This window comes from Arthroderma uncinatum, assembly GCF_011692745.1.
Source record: "Arthroderma uncinatum strain CBS 119779 chromosome Unknown scaffold5, whole genome shotgun sequence".
NCBI classification, from domain to species: Eukaryota; Fungi; Ascomycota; class Eurotiomycetes; order Onygenales; family Arthrodermataceae; genus Arthroderma; species Arthroderma uncinatum.
In genome coordinates, this window is record NW_022983867.1 from 539,799 (window position 1) to 557,312 (window position 17,514).

The 17,514-nt window shown below is 48.2% G+C and overlaps 6 protein-coding genes across 6 annotated transcripts; 3 read left to right on the forward strand and 3 right to left on the reverse strand.

The window, feature by feature from the left end:
- Positions 1-497: 497 nt before the first annotated feature.
- Positions 498-1,178, forward strand: GIQ15_06552 (RTM1; the record flags this gene model as incomplete). The annotated part of the gene is made up of 1 exon (XM_033553969.1): positions 498-1,178. One exon carries the CDS (start codon positions 498-500, stop codon positions 1,176-1,178), a length of 681 nt encoding a protein of 226 aa, XP_033403484.1.
- A 592-nt stretch (positions 1,179-1,770) lies between these two features.
- Positions 1,771-3,058, reverse strand: GIQ15_06553 (C6 zinc finger domain-containing protein; the record flags this gene model as incomplete). Its single annotated transcript, XM_033553970.1, has 4 exons — positions 1,771-1,831; positions 1,887-2,596; positions 2,655-2,903; positions 2,963-3,058. The coding sequence occupies 4 exons, from the start codon at positions 3,056-3,058 to the stop codon at positions 1,771-1,773; spliced, it is 1,116 nt and encodes a 371-aa protein (XP_033403485.1).
- Positions 3,059-4,010: 952 nt separating this feature from the next.
- GIQ15_06554 (alpha/beta hydrolase fold protein) lies at positions 4,011-5,284 on the forward strand (the record flags this gene model as incomplete). Its single annotated transcript, XM_033553971.1, has 6 exons — positions 4,011-4,207; positions 4,281-4,320; positions 4,402-4,526; positions 4,588-4,783; positions 4,887-5,172; positions 5,253-5,284. The coding sequence occupies 6 exons, from the start codon at positions 4,011-4,013 to the stop codon at positions 5,282-5,284; spliced, it is 876 nt and encodes a 291-aa protein (XP_033403486.1).
- Positions 5,285-5,835: 551 nt separating this feature from the next.
- Positions 5,836-9,566, reverse strand: GIQ15_06555 (uncharacterized protein; the record flags this gene model as incomplete). Its single annotated transcript, XM_033553972.1, has 15 exons — positions 5,836-5,877; positions 5,954-6,055; positions 6,120-6,618; positions 6,707-6,732; positions 6,818-6,902; positions 6,972-7,000; positions 7,442-7,512; positions 7,582-7,703; positions 7,758-7,810; positions 7,869-7,898; positions 7,949-7,995; positions 8,046-8,063; positions 8,121-8,477; positions 8,550-8,876; positions 9,026-9,566. The coding sequence occupies 15 exons, from the start codon at positions 9,564-9,566 to the stop codon at positions 5,836-5,838; spliced, it is 2,349 nt and encodes a 782-aa protein (XP_033403487.1).
- A 1,559-nt stretch (positions 9,567-11,125) lies between these two features.
- Positions 11,126-12,117, reverse strand: GIQ15_06556 (uracil phosphoribosyltransferase; the record flags this gene model as incomplete). Its single annotated transcript, XM_033553973.1, has 4 exons — positions 11,126-11,189; positions 11,242-11,473; positions 11,548-11,906; positions 11,969-12,117. 4 exons carry the CDS (start codon positions 12,115-12,117, stop codon positions 11,126-11,128), a joined length of 804 nt encoding a protein of 267 aa, XP_033403488.1.
- A 1,026-nt stretch (positions 12,118-13,143) lies between these two features.
- Positions 13,144-15,877, forward strand: GIQ15_06557 (uncharacterized protein; the record flags this gene model as incomplete). The annotated part of the gene is made up of 2 exons (XM_033553974.1): positions 13,144-15,531; positions 15,593-15,877. 2 exons carry the CDS (start codon positions 13,144-13,146, stop codon positions 15,875-15,877), a joined length of 2,673 nt encoding a protein of 890 aa, XP_033403489.1.
- Between the last annotated feature and the right edge of the window lie 1,637 nt (positions 15,878-17,514).

The following is a 17,514-nucleotide window of genomic DNA, read 5'->3' on the forward strand; positions in this document are numbered from 1 at the left end:
GCATTGCTTATTCTAACCCGCTCCATCTCATAATTCTACTGGGTGTCTGCCCTAGAATCGCTATACTTACTTATCGCGGATTACGAATATCTCCAACAAGGCCTTCGAGTGGGGCCAGGCAGATAAGTTCAGGCACGAATGCGAGCTATGCGAGAGATGGCCCCTGTGGCCATTGTGAAGGTAGAGCGTTATGCACTGCCTCGAATTTTCCAGGAGAGGGTGTGAGCATGCAAACGGTCATTTATATGATAAATTGGGTGGTTTCAGAGAGATATAAACGAGATATAAAGCCATGCTCTTCTCGCGTGGCTTCACGTCATTAGAGCAATTACTTCAGATACACACCACATCTCCATCAACTCCTATTCATATCATATATACCATTCTTGTCCCCTTCTACTTATTTATTTATATATAACCTCCCTCCTGTCATACATCACTACCTACAGCCTTGACAGATTTCTTCTATACACCAAACAAGTCTCTGAATCCCAGCCATGTCCTCCGATACCAATCTCTACTTCTATAATGCCTCCTTACCGGCCGCCGCTGTCTTCGCCATCCTCAATGCCATCCCGACCTCTTTCTTGTTCTACACCACGGTCATCGGTCCAAAGACTGGCAAATACCGCAATACCTCGTTCTTCATCCCTATATGCATAGGCGGCTTCATGGAAGTTCTGGCATACATCGTGCGCTGTGTCAGCATTAAGATGAATACGGTTATCGCCTTGTATGCAGGATCGAGCTCCCTCATCGTCATTGCGCCTGTCCTTGTATGTGCAAGTCTGTACCTCCTCGTAGGAAGACTCATCCGAGCAGGTCTCCCTTCATCTGAAAAGCAACAGCGCATTCTGGGAATCAATCCATGGTGGCTACCACGTATCTTCGTCACGTCGGATATTCTGAGTTTCTTGACACAAGCGTCTGGGAGCGGGATTGCTGCGTCCGGGAATTGGGAGGGAAGCACTAAAACAACCGGCGAAAATGTCTTGAAGGGTGGATTGGCTTTGCAATTGATTACATTCTCGTTGTTCCTGGCGTTGGTGGCCCGATTTCATAGCCGTGCGAATGCTGTGTCCAAGAATGGAATCGACAGCGGTCTATTCAAAGTGTTGCTGGGAATCTATATCTCCGGTTTTTTCATTGAAGTGAGATTCTATCCTTACGCCACTTAGGCGATTACCCCTTTCACATGGTAGTTGCTAACATTGATAAATAGGTTCGATGTGTGTACCGCCTAATCGAGTTCATCCTGGGTATTGACGGATATCCATTCCGTCACGAATGGCCCTTGTACATTCTTGAAGGATTGCCCATGCTTTTTGCGATGTGTACATTGGCATACTTCCATCCTGGAAGGTGGCTACCGAGGGAATCACTGAATTCGGAGCCAGATGCTGAGGAGTTGCACAGCAGGGATAGATATTAAGCTGCCCAAGGATACCCTATTTTCCTTTGTTCAGAGTGAAGAAAGTATTCTTCGGATGGCAGACAAGCTCGTTTTTCTTTTCTTTCCTTTCCTTTCCATGTTTTTTTCGTCTGAGCCTCGATCACTCTAACATATATTCTCCGCGAACCCTGTTTACCCGTTCCCCAATTATTAATATAGAAGGAAGTGGCGCATTGTTGTTTTCCGTTGCTTCTTATAATGGAGATTTCAAGGAAGTGATTCAGGTGTATCTGGCATTTTCGTATGTATCGGCAGCATTTTCCCTCCATCATTAAATCTTTCAACATAATCCAAAAAAGTTTTCTGTAGCGTCTTCCCTACCTCCAAAGTAAAGATTTTGTGTTGAGTGCCGCATCGATATATCGCTTCAAGTGGCCACTTGATATATGAAGTAAGATGAGGGGGTAGTTGTCTATAGATGACTTCGACCCACTGAACCTGATATAATGTCACTTCTGGAACCCTTGCACGCTCGGGAAGGACGGATGCAAGCAGTGGAATCATTAATGTTTCGGTGGCTATGTGGTATGCAAACAGAATGAGGGTTGTGGTGTTTTTTGGTGAGATGAAGTTTGCAAACTGAGCTTCACTAATATCGTACCATGCAGAATAGTTCTTTTCATACGTCAGGAAGGCGTCATTAGAGGACTCCTGCACAGCGAAGAGGGTGTCTAGCAGGCATTTCCTAAAATAAGTGTGGACTTCATCCTCCAGGAGCGGTGTTAAAGATTGTAGTGATTCGATCCCACGCTGCAACAATGCCGGGTTAACTATTATAGGGGCCATTGGCTCAGGGAGAAATTTCGTAAGATTTTCAGTCTCTTCCAGTGGAAATATGCTTTTGGCGGCATTTTTCTGTTTTATTTTGGTCGTAACAAGGGAGCAGCCACGGATAAATATCACAAAGTCAACGAGAGCATCAAACATATATCCGGACTGCATGGTGAGAGCGTAACATGTTGCAAGCAGAGCATCCAACTCTTGGACACTTAAATCAGGTTTGGCCATAAGCTTATGAAGACCCTTCAGGGCTATCCCTCGGTGCTCTATTGCGTTCGCTGCAGTAACGGGATCTCCATTCGGGCGAATAATAGAAAGATGCGCTGCGCCAAGTCCAAGGATAGCATGCATAACGAAATCATACTAGAGTTGCTGTTTAGCAGGCCTTATATTTCATGTAAAGGCTAGGAATTATCATTACCTGGTGCGCAAGCAGAGGGATAGACGCTACCCAGGCGGTATCACAGCCAAACGGGAGATAGGGGTGAGCTACCAGCAAGTAATGATGGAAGAAACCCATATCTTGAACCGAGAAAGGCGTTGGATTCGGCTGGACTGGGATCAACTCGCTGGTCCCTCGGCCATCGTCACCCCGGATTCCGCGCCTGGGATACTCGCATTTCAGGTCTTTGGAGGTGCAGTTCTCGCACTCGGGCTTCGTTTCCGAACACTTGATTCACTGTCAGCCCGGATTTTCAAGTCTGATGCTTTGTTGCAGGTGCCACTGACCTTGATCCGGCGCGATTTGCAGTTATAGCATCCAAGCCGTGATTTCGTGTGCGGTCTCTTGGAGACTGCTTTCGGGTGGCCCTTTGCAATAAGCATGATTGTTGTCGTATCCCAAAAGCTCTGCCGTTCAGCGTCTCACTCTCTAGGTGTAAAGATATAATAGCTGCAAGGATGTTGAAGCTGTCCGCGGCCACCTGGACACCTGTCGGTGCGCGCACTGTAGGGACCGTGATGCTGTATACAAACCCTTTTGAGATCCACGAACTGTATATATTCTGAGGTCCAGGATATTTCACTTGGCTGCAGAGTATTCTAGGCGCGAGGTGACGAATGCAGTTTACGTAGACATGTCCAATCTGCTGTGAACATACAACGAATATCCCACCCTGCCTTGTGGCCTGGCTCCTTAAAACTGCACTAAGGCCCTGCTATACGAGGCGCGAGATACGAGGCCGATGTTCACGCAAAGGGTCACCGTGAAGATGGGAGACCTTGGAGTCTATGATCTGACAGTCAAGAGATATTCATCAATAGTTATAGAATCTAGTAAGTTGGTTAACTATGCGTAGGAGTATCGTGATATCTAAACAGATGCAGACGATGGTTTAGTACTGGAACATACTGAACAATGGAGCATTTGACCTCATATAGGCTTGATATCTCTTCTAGTCGTACTTTCAACTCTCTCGATATCATATGAGCCAGAGGCCTGTCTCTGGGCTTTAGTGCCGTAGTTGAGAATAGTATGTGTATAAAAATATTGTAAACAACCATCCGCTGCAGGATACCTCTCGAGGTTGCTATTGTTATCAGATCACCGCGATCACAGGTTTTAACTGAGATCAAGGTAGTATATACTCCGTAGAGGGCCGTCTAAAACAATTATATAGACGAAGTGGTTAGGAGTAGCAGTTGAAGACCATGTTGTATAGGCGAAGGAGCAAGGATAGTGTGGTTTTCCAAGTCACTAGACGCTGCGTCAACCATCCAAACCAGCAACAACATTGCAAACTCGCTTTCTGTCAGGATACAGCAGCAATCGGAAGCCATGTTCGCCCGGAGACGACTGGTATCGTCCCTGGGGACGGTCCGGCAATTCTCAGCGTCATCCAGACTATCGCTGGACCTCGCACATCATGTCTACCATAACCCCCAAGCATCTGAAGCTGCGCAATCCAATGCCAGGCCGATCATATTCATGCATGGGCTCTTCGGCTCCAAGCAGAATAACAGGGGTATGAGTAAGTAAGCGGAAGCCATTTCACCTTGTCTGCGTATCCTGTCGGTTCCATGCTGACCGCTTTGTGATGTGATCTAGGGTCCTGGCAAGCCAGCTGAACTCTTCAATCTATGCCATCGTGAGATACCACCAAAACAATATGTGACTGCGCAGTTGAAATGGGGATTTCTATATTGACATGTTCATCTACCAAATTCAGGACCTCCGAAATCATGGCGACTCACCTCATGCGCCGGAACATAACTACCAGGCTATGGCAGATGATGTCGAGAAATTCATAAAGAGCCACCGACTGGAAAGGCCGGTCCTATTAGGGCATTCGATGTGGGTGTCAAAATGGATTTCTACCTTTCCTATGACTACAGGAGTGCTGACGATGCATCAGGGGAGCGAAAGCAGCCATGATACTTGCTCTTCGTGCCCCAGATTTGGTCTCCGCGGTTATCTCGGTCGATAATTCTCCGATCAGTACTCGATTGAGTGATAACTTTTTGTCATACGTCCAAGCCATGCAGGAAATAGAGAAAGCCGGAGTGACTAGACAGAAAGAAGCAGACGAAATTTTACAGCGCGTGGAGCCGGTTTGTTTCTCCCACTGAGTTGTCTCACGAAACTATGTCAATATACAAGCTAACGTAGGGGAATTACCTTCTTGGATGCATATAGTCTCTACCTATTCGACAGTTCCTCCTGACAAATCTTGCACGGCAACAGGGTGAAGCTGCCTTACGATTTCGAATTCCCTTGGCTACTCTCGGTGACTCGTTGAGTAATCTGGCAGGCTTCCCATTTACCGAGTCGGACGGTGTCAAGTTCGAAGGTCCGGCCCTTTTCCTGAGGGGGACTCGAAGCGACTATATCAAGGATAAGTCCGTGCCTATAATTCGACACTTCTTCCCAGAATATAAGCTGAGAGATATCGATGCTGGACACTGGCTTATATCTGAGAACCCCGAGGCTTTTAAGACAGGTATGTTTAACGCTACCCATAGATTTACCCGTCAAGTAGTAAATATAACTTGATATTGGATACTAACTACTTCTGTGCAGCTGTTGTGGATTTTATGAGGGATCTACATTGAGTGTCATAGCTGCATCATGTTACACCATCTTGGGGTATTTGTATTTAGTACGGGCGGAGGGATGTATAGGCACAATATAGAAAAGGATATAGATGGTAGAAATAGAGAACCTTGGTATACGGCGTGGTTGATCGTTAGATCATTATATTTCAATTTGATATGCCTATTGATTTACCCATTACCCACTAAGACCGCGGGTAAGTTCAAAATCCGGGGAGGCATGCATCATTAAAGAAAAGAATACAGGTCGTACTTTATTTTAATCGTGAACTGGTGGAATAAGGTGGCATAAAGGAGGTTAGGTAACATAGTGAAAACACCTTAGGAGAGGGTACAGAAAACAGTCAACAGCAGCGCCCTTTTAACATTTCCTTTTTGAAGAAAGAAATAAGCTCTGCCATTTATATCAAGGACCATACACAAGGGGAAGGGCGTTAAAATTTCATTAATTTTTTTTAAATTCCCTCCCGACTCTCAAATATGACCTAAACTGACCACGACTCCTCCCGCTGTGATTTCCGTGGTAGTAAAAGAGACATTATTTTAGATGCTTAGACGCTCTCCAAAACCTTCTCCTTGAATTCCCGCTCAACCTGTTGGAAAGTAAATACGTTAATTACGTTAATAACGAGATCAAATGACAAAAGGGGTGAGCTTGAGTTGACTAACCTTCTGTCCCTTGTCATCAGTGCTGGCCTCACCGTGGAGGGCCAAGAGAGCACCCAAATCGAACTTTGGCGACTTGAGGAGCTTAACCTTGCGGATGTGAACCTGTATTTATCGATCAGTATATGGCGCACCGATATACGCGAAATATATAGGGGGAGAAACGCACGTTCTGAAGTGGGTAGATGCCCTGGGTGGACTTCTCGATCTCACGGCCAATAACCTCTGGGACGAGCTTGGTGAGCTGGGTGAGAGTGCAGCTGGAAGCCTGGCGCTGGATGATCTCGGTCATCTTCTTGCGAATGGCACGGATCTGAGAGCTCTGGGCGTAGGTGGTCTTCTTGATCTGGTTTGGTCGTCGCTTGGTGAAGGCAATGGCGAAAAGACGGACGAGGTAGTCATCGGTGGTCTTGACGGTGACATTGGCCTCGATGAGGGTTTGCCATTTGCGGACAAGAGATCGGAGCTTGTCGGATGTGAAGTCCAATCCGTGGAAGTTGGTCAAGCAGTTCTTTCCCTGTACTTCATCGACACGTAGCTTAACCTTGCGGAAAGAGTGGGCTTCGTCCTTCTGGAGATCGGCGAGGGAGACTTCGAAGACACGGCCTTTCAAGTAGTCGTTTGCGTTCTTGAGACCGGTGGTTCGGTTGACCAGGGTTTTACCAACACTTCACACGTTATCAGATCAGTCGTTTGTTCTTCTGTTTGATTATATGGGAGGGAGAAGGGTTTGGGATGCTGGTGGGATAGCCATACTCTCGGACTTGGAAGGTGGTAGGAGCCTATATATTTTTGATTCGTTAATTTTCCATATCCCCAGATTGATGGTTGTTCGCAATATTGAAGCAGCAGAGTGCCAGTACACACCTTCACGAGGTACTCATCCTTTCGTGTGAAAGGGTCCACGGTTCTCTTCTTGAGGCCCTTCTTGCCCTTTGATAGACGCTTATTCCTGAGGGTCGCGGTGGTTAGCCAAGTTCCTTGCCTGCGGTTAACGTGCTGCAGCGAAGGAGATGCTCACTTTCCAACAGCCATGTTTGCGATTCGGGTCTATCTTTTGCAGTTCCGAAAGACAGACAATCCGTTGGGCGACGATGGGTTCAATCGTGGTGGACGTTGTCGGCGTTGTGATATCAAAATCAAATCCCACACAAACTTCCCACTAAGCGAGTTGTGCGCGCTAACCACTTCCGATTGTGTGCTTATGTAAGGTGCTAGCTATAACATGCCGGCTTACGCTAAACCTGATTAGGACGAGGCCGAGATTTCTTGATTATGTAATGCCATTTCTACTGAACTCGCTATCAAAGATTTATCAACATTTCCAAGATGCAACCGAGCCTGCCTTGCTAAAGAGTACGAGATCAAAGGTTTATCTGATGACTGTGGTAGAGTCGCCTGCTGAAGGAGTGTATCCGTTCGCTCGTTCAATGCTGCCTAGCTGTTAGTGATGCATTCTCCGTCTTGGGGGAGTACACAGGGATAGCTTACATCGACATCGTCCCATGGACGTCCTTGGACATTCGAAAGCTCCTCCATATTCATGACCTTTCCGCTTGTGACTAAGGAAGAATGTTAGCATAATCGAGCCTATACCCTAGAAAGCCTATACCATGTGAAGAGCAACATACAGTAACCAGCATGGATCTTTGCATCAATCTCAACTCTGCTGTCCTCGGGAATCAAGTCGTCTGGAATGGGTACACGCTCAATGATCGGGATGCCTTGTTCCACAATGGCGTCGTGTTTCATGCTGCCGCCTGAGTTAGTTTCATTGAACATATAAAACGTGGACTGGGAAGCATACTTGGACATGCTGAGCATTCGATCAATCTTGGTGATTCCTAGCCAATGCAGAATCTAGTACCGTGGTTAGTCAAAGCGATTGCTGATGCCGACGACTTGCTTCGATACTTACATCGGGCATGAGAGCTTGGAAGCGCATATCCTTTCATCCGTTAGCATTTGGAACTGGACCAGAGGTGGGTGGAAACATACCTTAACACCGGCGATATTTTCGGTTCTCTGGAAGTATTCGCTTGCACCTTTGCATGGGGTTAGTGATATTCATGGAATAGGAAGGGTAATGACATACGATCAGAGCCTCGTTTACCTAGCTGGATATTAGCATGCGATGCAGAAGTTAGGGTATTCGGGATATGATACTTACGGGCATTATAGACCAGATATTTCGTGACTTCGCCGAGTGCTCGTCCTTCCTTTCGGAAGTATATGACCACTCCACTGCCGCCCTTCTGTGCCTCCTTGACGGCCTCTTCCACTCCGAAGATCAGGTATGGACGACAGGTGCAGATATCAGAACCAAACACGTCACTACCATTACACTCATCGTGGACGCGCAGAGCTAGCTTGACATTTGGGTCGGCCATTTTAGCTGGGTCACCGAAGACATATACTGTCAGCCCCCCAATTGGTGGTAGGAAGACCTTTATGTCTCCTCGAGTAATGAGTTCTGGGAACGATCCGCCGGTGACCTCGAAAAGAGCACGACGCAGAGTACCCTCATCTACAACCAAATGCCATTGGAGTTAGCCAACGACGAATGAAGTTTGCTCGGGAATTAGGATGCAAAACTGACCTATGCCGAACCGCTCAGCTACCCCAGGAAGATACCAAACAGGCTCCACGGCGATCTTCGTAACGGCTAGTTCTCCCGATTGGTTAAGACAAATCTTTCCATCAGGTACCAATCTTCCCTCTCGAACACTATCGGCAAGCTCTGGCAGCTTCATATGAGCTCGCGTGATGGCGATGGTCGGGCGGATATCAAGCTCATGGTCCGTCCTCAGGTCTTCAAAGAGCCATGGCGCGAGATGGCCCCACGGATCCATGGCGACAATCTTTTTCTTATCACCCCATTGCGGGAACGGCCCAATCTTCGCAGCAGGCTCGGTGTCGGTAAAGTCTGGTCTATGTTCAGTGTCTAGATTGTTGCTGGCGACCGCTAGAGCATGGTAGATGGAATACGATCCTCCGTGTGCTCCAATGGCTTAGAAAGAAAAGAGGCTGATTAGCGGTGAACCTTCTGCATTTAACGAGTGACGTGTCACCTACCATTTCGTCGCCGGACGGTATCATACTGTCTGCTCACAACAACGGGCCCTCTAGCCTTTGGATCCATGTTACCCCAATCCATCTTGATAGGGTCAATACCCGATTGTCCGGGGTAGGTCGTGAGAATGATGCGTGATGTTCCACCACGCTTCGGAGCTTTATTCGTAGTCGATGCTTTGGGTATCGTTGTGGCTTCGTCATCGGAGGCTCTCAAACGTCCGTCCTCTTCCGTGGTCAGTGCAGGCATCGATTCCGGCGGGAATTCTCTGTCCAGAGCTTGTTCCTCTGTCATCATCTTGACAATGTCCTTGTTGAAAGAGATGTTCTCGACACGTCCATTCATCGCGTCAAGCAAGAGACTCAATCTCTCCTGATCAAGTTCAAGCCTCTTGACCGCTGCCAAAACCTGAGATAGTATTGGATTTTCCTCCTTGTCGTCTGGCGCTTTATATTCGGGGTTCTTCAGCGATTCGGAGCTCTGCTGCTCAACCGGCTTCTCCTCCGACCCCTTTGGCTCGTTCTGCTCATCCTTGGGAGCCATGGCTGGTTCCAATTAAACCAGATGGTAACTGAAGAACTCAACTGAGGGGAGAAAATGCAGCTTCTATGCCTTGGTCTAGCTGCTGTCGGAGGTCACCGCAAGTTGGAGATAGCAAAGAGAACTGGTATCGGGAAGCTCAGAAACGTAGTCTAGAAGTGGTGGAAACGTCTAAGCAAGAAGAGGGAGAGATGGCCTGCTATATAGCCCACAGATAGAAGCAAGAAAGATGTCAAAGGAGAGAGAGAGTCTCAGTTGGAAGTGAAAGCTATAGAAGTGCCCAGCAGAGGGAGGGATAAAGTAAGTAACGTGCCTGCCCAGGGTCTCGTGATGCGGGGACGATCAGCTTCCTTATCTGGACACTCTGATTGGTCGCAGCTTCTATGTGGGGCATATATGGCACTAGACCACTTACAGACTAGTCTTATGCTTATATAAGTATCGCTTATATAAGTATTCCTTAGTCAGCTTACTCATCCAGACCCTTAGACCAGAAGTCGCGATGCCATCGATTTAAATGCGCTGGAACTGAACAAAAAAACGGCGAAGAAGCAGCGGGACTGATATCACTGTTGAAGCAAGGGATCCAGGCCCCTGGCAGCATCTATACCTAATTAAAGGCGAGAGTGCCTAGCGTCGTATTTGTCGCTGATATTCTATAACCAATACCCGAGAAACCACTCGATATGGTAAATTCTAGTTCATCTTCCCACTTGCTGATACCTCCCAACTGACAGATGTTCTCTTCAGGGTAAACGCAAAAAGTCCTCGCGGAGTACGATAAAAGCCCCAAGAAAGGTCATTACCCCTTCCAGCGGGCCGAGTCCCTTACCCTAGCGCATTTGACACACGCCCAGCATTTACAATTTCCTGGAACTAACCAAGTACTTTTATGAACATATAGGGCGAGCCCCTCCCTACCACATTCGATTGCCTATTCTGCAACCACGAGAACTGTGTTCTGGTGAAACTCAACAAGAAGCTGGGCTTTGGAAATTTGTCGTGTAAAGTGTGCGGGCAGCGCTTTCAGACGGGGATCAACTGTAAGCGGCCTCCCTATCCGATTAGGCAGTCCAATATACAAAGTCTAACGCTTCTGGGGGAATTCCCTGGGACTATAGATCTCTCCGCTGCCGTGGACGTATACTCCGATTGGGTGGATGCCTGCGATGCCGTTGCGAAGCAGCCTGAAGAAGGGGCAAGTGGTAGTGCCGCCAGAGCCGACCCCGAGGGTCCATCTGCTCCAGCTGCGCCAGCTGTAGCCGAAGAAGTGCTTGACGACGACTATTAGATCCAGTCTTTTTCATCCTGCATATGTGGATTATCGTTATTGGCGTTGAGGTGGGGGACTTCTTCTCTGGAGAGAAGATGGTTATTTATCATCTAGGCACACGCATATCGTTACGGAAATACAAAGGAAACCCCCTTGTTTGGATTTAATATTATATTCATTCTGAATTTCTTCATAATGCTACGGGCTTGATGTAGGTTGACTCAAAACTGAACCACCGGAAACGCCTTGTGTGCTTCGAACTCGGCCAAAACGGACATGCAATACCAAGTCAGTTAACCCAACGACGGCCGTCCCAGGTACTCTGGTATAAGCAAATGGACGATTCAGATACTCTATAGAGTATAGTATCTATCACCAAAGTCACCCAAGCCGGGTATTATATACCTAAGACAAGCATCAGCATGAACGTCCTCAAAAGGTACGGATATGGGGACGGGAACGAACTTCTTCTCATCCAAGCCCTGGTCAATGAAAGCCGTCACAACCCTCAGCTCGGGGAACCTCTCAGCAAAATCAGCAACTCCCGACGGGCTGGCAATGAGATTTATAAATAGAATATGGTCCTCCGGCACGCCCTTGGACTTTAATACTTCAACCGCCATAGTTGCAGAACCGCCTATCCCACGTTTAATCAGCATAGCTCCAAAGAATGTGTCAAACCAGCCCCCCTTGTAACAACTTAGTCCTTACCAGTAGCAAACATAGGGTCAAGTAGGAGAACCCATCTACTCGCAATGTCCTGAGGCAGCTTCTCATAAAACAACGCCGGCTTGCACGTCTCTTCATCTCTCTGTATCAGGATCTTTCCAATGCGAACTGATCTACAGCAGTCACGAAGACCCTGCTCCATCGCCTCGCCGGCCCGCATGATAGAAACACCGCATATTTTGCCCTCGAAGCCTACGCCCGCGTACGAATGGCCGACGGGGGTGGTGACGGTCTTTTGCACCACAGGTAGATGGTTCAGGCCTTCTTCAACGAGTAGACGGATGATTCGGTTGGAGTAGAAGACGAAATCTGCTCGGCAGGTCTGTTGGTCTCGAATCATACTATTCCCCGGAGAGAGATGGTGTTTAGCTTGTACTCGTGAATAATAGGTTGATGTACTCACGTCAATAGAGCAATCAGCTGTGGTGTCTGTGGCAGCACATTAACATTCTCATACTTGACCACCTTTGACACGGTTGCAGCTGGCTTCTTATCATCTGGTATGGACACTGGCCCAACTCCTCTGACTGGGCCTGGTTCATTAGATGCCATGGTGATAGCTCCTAGCTTTACAAGCACACTTCTTCAGAAGCACTCTCAGTTGGAGCAATAATGACAATACTCTCCAGGCTTCCAGGGCAGAGAGAGCTGTATAAACCAGATGACAAGCTGCACAGCCAGATGAGTTTCCTATATCGAGGACTCTTGAGGGCAAAAGATGAAAATGTGTTTGATCCAATGTGGGGAAGGTGATATTTATTATGTGCGGGGGCTAGAACATGTGATGAGGCTGGAAGATGAAGCTGACTTCAATAGTTTCAGGTTGATGTTAGCGATATAGGTAGTTATAGAGATAGAGCTAGATGGATGTATATATCAAGTCTACAGTGTTGATTGTGTGGAGTGTCCTTGCTGGATCTCGAGTACTCGTACGTGGGGAGAATGCAACGGCTGACCACATGAGCATATACTCTTTTGAGCTGAGATACTTCCGCTTGTATACAGCTGCTAGATACCTATACAGCCTTGCTTTAGTCTATATCGCTGGCGGCTAGCGGATACATAGAGGCTGCGATAGTCAAAGTCACGGGGTTGGCAGCTACTTTGGAGATCGATCCTGATAACCACCCACCATCCAGCAACAACAATCACTACTATCAATTCACACAGAGACCTCGCTGAGCTGGGTCTATATCAATGGCGCGCACTGTATAGTTTATATGATAGCCTCTCTTTGATTATCTGCAGAGATGCGTGTGTGAGATCCCATGGTTACATCCACAGTCTGTTCATCTCATCACCTTTTGCGCGCTATGCACTTTCACATCTATCAGGCTATTGAAATCACCTCTAATGATAGTATATGAGAAGCTAATGAGCATTTGCATCGATTTCTTAGGTCAGGCCATCTTCAAAGAGCAGTATAATTGCCACCACCTTCAGATGATACGCCCTTTGATCCCCCACAGCGCGCTGCTTTGCGCCTCCACCTACCGTCCAGCCTGGCTTCAATAGAGCCTTACTTTGACCTTGACTTTGCTCCAGTATCCAGTATTCTTCGACTGAGAGCGATTCAGCATGCCTACGACTGATAAATTCACGCCGTCGCGTAAAATACGGACATATGGCAAACAGGTGCGCAACCACGGTTTTGGCGTTTTAGGGCGAGCCGCCGGCGACACAGATAGACATCCAGGAAAGACAAACGATGTCTTGTTGTCGAAGAAGGAGGAAGCTCCCGAGGCTGGGAAAAAGGACACCCGGGGTACGGGAGCTTTGACGCCCGTTGGCAAGGCTGTATCGCGTACGCCCAAGGCAAAAGAGGAAGTTGATATTTTCGACGTCCAACTGTCCGATGAGGACCGCCAAACCCGGGCTCAGCCATGGCTAAAGAGGAGAAAATTGAACACACCGAAGGCTGGATGGCGGTCAGAGGGAGTCGAGAAGGTAGTACCAAAGAGCACCCCACCACAGAACCAGGCTGTGTCAGATGCTGTAGGTGGCCGCGATGGCAAGGATGCGACATCCCTCGTTAGGGATGGAAAGAAAGATACCGAAATGGAAGTGGCTGTCCGTTCACCGATCAAGGCAAGGCGAAATTCCAATGCTCGGAGCTCGAAACAGGTAGCAGACCGGCCTCCTTCTCGACCAATGACGCAAAGCGGCGTCAATACATTGCTAAACGGACGTCCTACGGCTGCAGATTTGCGAGAGCTTCCGGTACGGGAGCGCAGTCTTCGCACACCGCAGAAGGGAGTACCTCAGTTAATGAAGTCTTTCTCAACGGGTACAGACCGGATGAGGCATGTGGATGGACGTTTCAATATTGGAAGCGCAGGGCGCGGGCAGAAGCATAACGGACTGCCAAATAGAATCACATCTACAGCAGAACGAAAACGGCTAGTGGATGCGTTAGGGAGCAGAGAGAAGACAGACTCTCCTAGCGATTCATCGGGAGACGAAGCTCCGAGCAGGGACCGGAATTCGCGTGCTAGTTCACATGCTCCAACGCCATCAATCGATCAACGGACTTCCGCTGATACAATGGCAACAGAGAGCGTGGGAGGAACTCACCCAAGGCGCCAGAAACAGATCAACCTCCACCAGGCAACACCAAGTGGGCTTAAGGTAACATATTCCAGACAACGATCCTTCTTGAACGAAATGGATACGATAGAGGAAGTAGGTGGTAACTCGGCTGCTCCGGGTTTCCCGCCTCCTCCTGCATCCATGACAAGCAAGTTGGGTGGTGATACAAGTTTTCCTCCCTTGGGCCTATCAAGCCAAATATCCGGTCTTCCTGCTGGTCTGGAGGAAGAAACGGCCAGCGGGTCAAGCACAATCCGGAGTATTCACGAACTCCGGCGCTCCGGAGATAACGCAAGGTATCATGCTATCATCGAGACTATTTTTGAAGATATCGAGGACAAGACTGCCCCCATATCGAGAAAACGCAGTGGAATGGTCCAGTTATGCACGAAACTTTTTGATCCTCAGTTTTCGCAACGGTTCCTAAGCAATGCTTTAGAGAAGCGGTTTGCAAAGATAAACCCAGGAGAATTTGATCTTGTCTGCGGATATCTCACATCTTGCATCTACGCGCTGTTATTAAGCTCCGGCTCTATATCCCCGATGACATTACATTACTGTTGGATGCAGATCCTAAGGGTTGCCCCGTTCTTACTTGGGGAAGATAAAAGCATGATAGAAATTACCAAGCGGCGAGAGTTGAAGATGACCAAGGCCGGCAAAGCGGATATCCAGGATATCTGTGAGAAAATAACAGAAAGCAAAATCTGGACGAGCCAGATTCCATCAACCGTGACACCTCAGCTCCTAACTCTTCGTTGTCTTGAGCTGGCGATCCGAAAACTTCGAGAAACTGGAAACGCGATGGAAACCATGTCCGTCCCTGTTTTGCGTCAAGTGATAGATATCCTTCTCAAACATTCCTTGGTAGACGATATTGATAAAGCCGGACCAGACGAACTTCTTATGCTTGAACTTACACTCTCTATTCTAGAGTCTTACACTATACACACATTATCATTAGAGGAGGAGCAACAGGAAGCGTTGAAGCCACTCTCGAAACTAGGCTTGCTTCTATCAAACCTGGGCCGCCAGCCAGATGCTCGCAGCAGACAGATCCAGATTCTTGAGATCCGTCTGATACTAAACATTACCAATAATAATCCTACACTGTGTGAGGAATTTTCTACGCCTGAGTTCATCGAAGCTCTAGCGCAGATCGTGCTTTCCAGCTTCCAGTCTGTTGGAGACGAGTTTACAGGGTCACAGAAGGAATCGCTACTGGATACGGTGATTCTAGCACTTGGAGCCTTGATTAACCTTGCCGAATGGAGTAGCGCTTCCAGGCAAGTCTTGTTGGAATCAGAAGTCGCCTCTACCACGTTGATCGACCGGCTATTACCGCTGTTCGTTGATGGGCTAGAAGCCATTGCTGAGGTTAGCCAATTGCCCATTCTCAAAATTCCTCTCCCCCGCCACCATGCTAATGAAGAGTTAGGCCGATTCCGTTGTCCAAACACACTCCAACGTTGCGTTCGGATATCTATCTGTCCTCCTCTGCACCGCCTGCCTCGATGACGATGCACGATCTTACTTACGAACAAAACTACAAGCTCGAACCTTTGAACGTCTCCTAGGCACGGTGGAGGAGTTCCTTCACTATCATCGAAAAGTCGAGGACGAGCTGCATGACGCACGAGGGGATGGCGAGGATGCCATGTCGGGCTTCACCTCTCGCCTGCAAGGGATCGTCGACCGTATACGTGACGCCGAGAGGCCTTGAGGTGGGAGCCTGACACGATATGACACGACCTATGATTTGAAATGTAGTGCTATGATGGGAATATAGGCAACAGGATATATAGCTATATCAACATTTGCTAATGATAATGTTTGTCTTTGCATGCAATATGACGATCCACCTTAGTAATGTGCTGATGTGATTGGCTGAAGGCTGACTTGAGCCTCAAACTTTAAGTTAAGGTGCGCGGGTACCTAAACTCTCGATCTCTTAACAATTCACGTATACAAGCTATAACAAACTACGGAGAGCAAGGTGAAGAGAAGGCCGTAAGCTAGTAACTATACTCGAGATATCATATACCGCGGCAGGGCAGTATAATGACGACTGAACAAACGATGAACATAGAGCTACTGAAGGGCAGTCCTACAATGGACAGTACCACATTGGACACCATCTCGTCTGTAGTATCATTCACCGACGCAAGACTCACCTGTCCCATCTTATCATCTCATGCCAAAGCAACGACTGCTGGAAGGGAGATTGCATCACATATAGCGAGGGCCAGAGATACCGGTGCCAGCATTCAGATATACGTGTTCTCTAGACGGCAGTACGTCAACCACCTTATCTGCAGTGTATCAAGGCTATAACCTTGGGCCCACCCGTTCCTCAATGATGAGAAGCTCCGAGAGTCCACTGTTTTACTTCAAGCTCGTTACATCATTACTACAAGGATACATCTTTACCTTCCCTCAAGTCCGGTAGCCCCATGCTCGAGTTCGTCGGACATCATCTAGGACTTAACGTCAACGGCCACGACCAGCAGGCTAGGATCCGTCGTCCTATCGCCAGACGGGGAAATTGAGGCTGGCCCACTTCCCGTGTTTGGCTTTAAGGGACCGTTTACGGAGAACCTCAGTAGATGACTTGCTACCCTGCTGAAGATGTTAAACATGGAAGCGAGCCGGGCGGATATCAATTTTCTCCGAAACCTAAAGCTGGCGGTTTCTCGACTTAAAAAGGCAGTTGAGATGTTCCTGAACGGTTAGGTAAGGGAGATGAATATACCGTCGAGATTTCTACCTCGATAACGGTAGAGTTGGGCTGCTTAGGTGTTCTGTCGGATATGACGGAGGACCCATGTGGCGGAATACGTAAAGCCATATCTATAGAGTAGGAGACGCCGACATGCAACTGTCTCAGGCGTTTGGCAATGTCTGGTGTCGTCTGGACCGGTTACATCAGAGAGTCGCGTGCTATTACCGAGCGTACTCCGAGCGTGAAGGCGACGAATATCCAGGCCCCACAGGTGTTCTAGTTGTAACGTCCAAGCCAGCCACAGTGAGAACACCCGTCCCTGCACCCGAATTAAGCGCTGGCTCTAGCAGACTGGAGGTGAGGCGGAGGTAGCGGAGTTCGCAGGTGGCGAAAGTTGTGCCTGCGTCTTCACATGCGGCGGGCCTGCCGAGATGTGAAGTGAAGCGAAGACTATCAAGTGTAGGTAGGTAGATAGGTAGAGTAAGAGTAGAGTAAGAGTAGAGTAAGAGAAGAGAGGAAGGTCGCGTGCCCTCACGTGAGACGTCAACCTGGGCATCAACCCTGAAGTGACCAACAGACCAACAGACCAACAGACCGACAGACTGACAGTTCGCAACGAACCCCCGTTCATGCTGCGA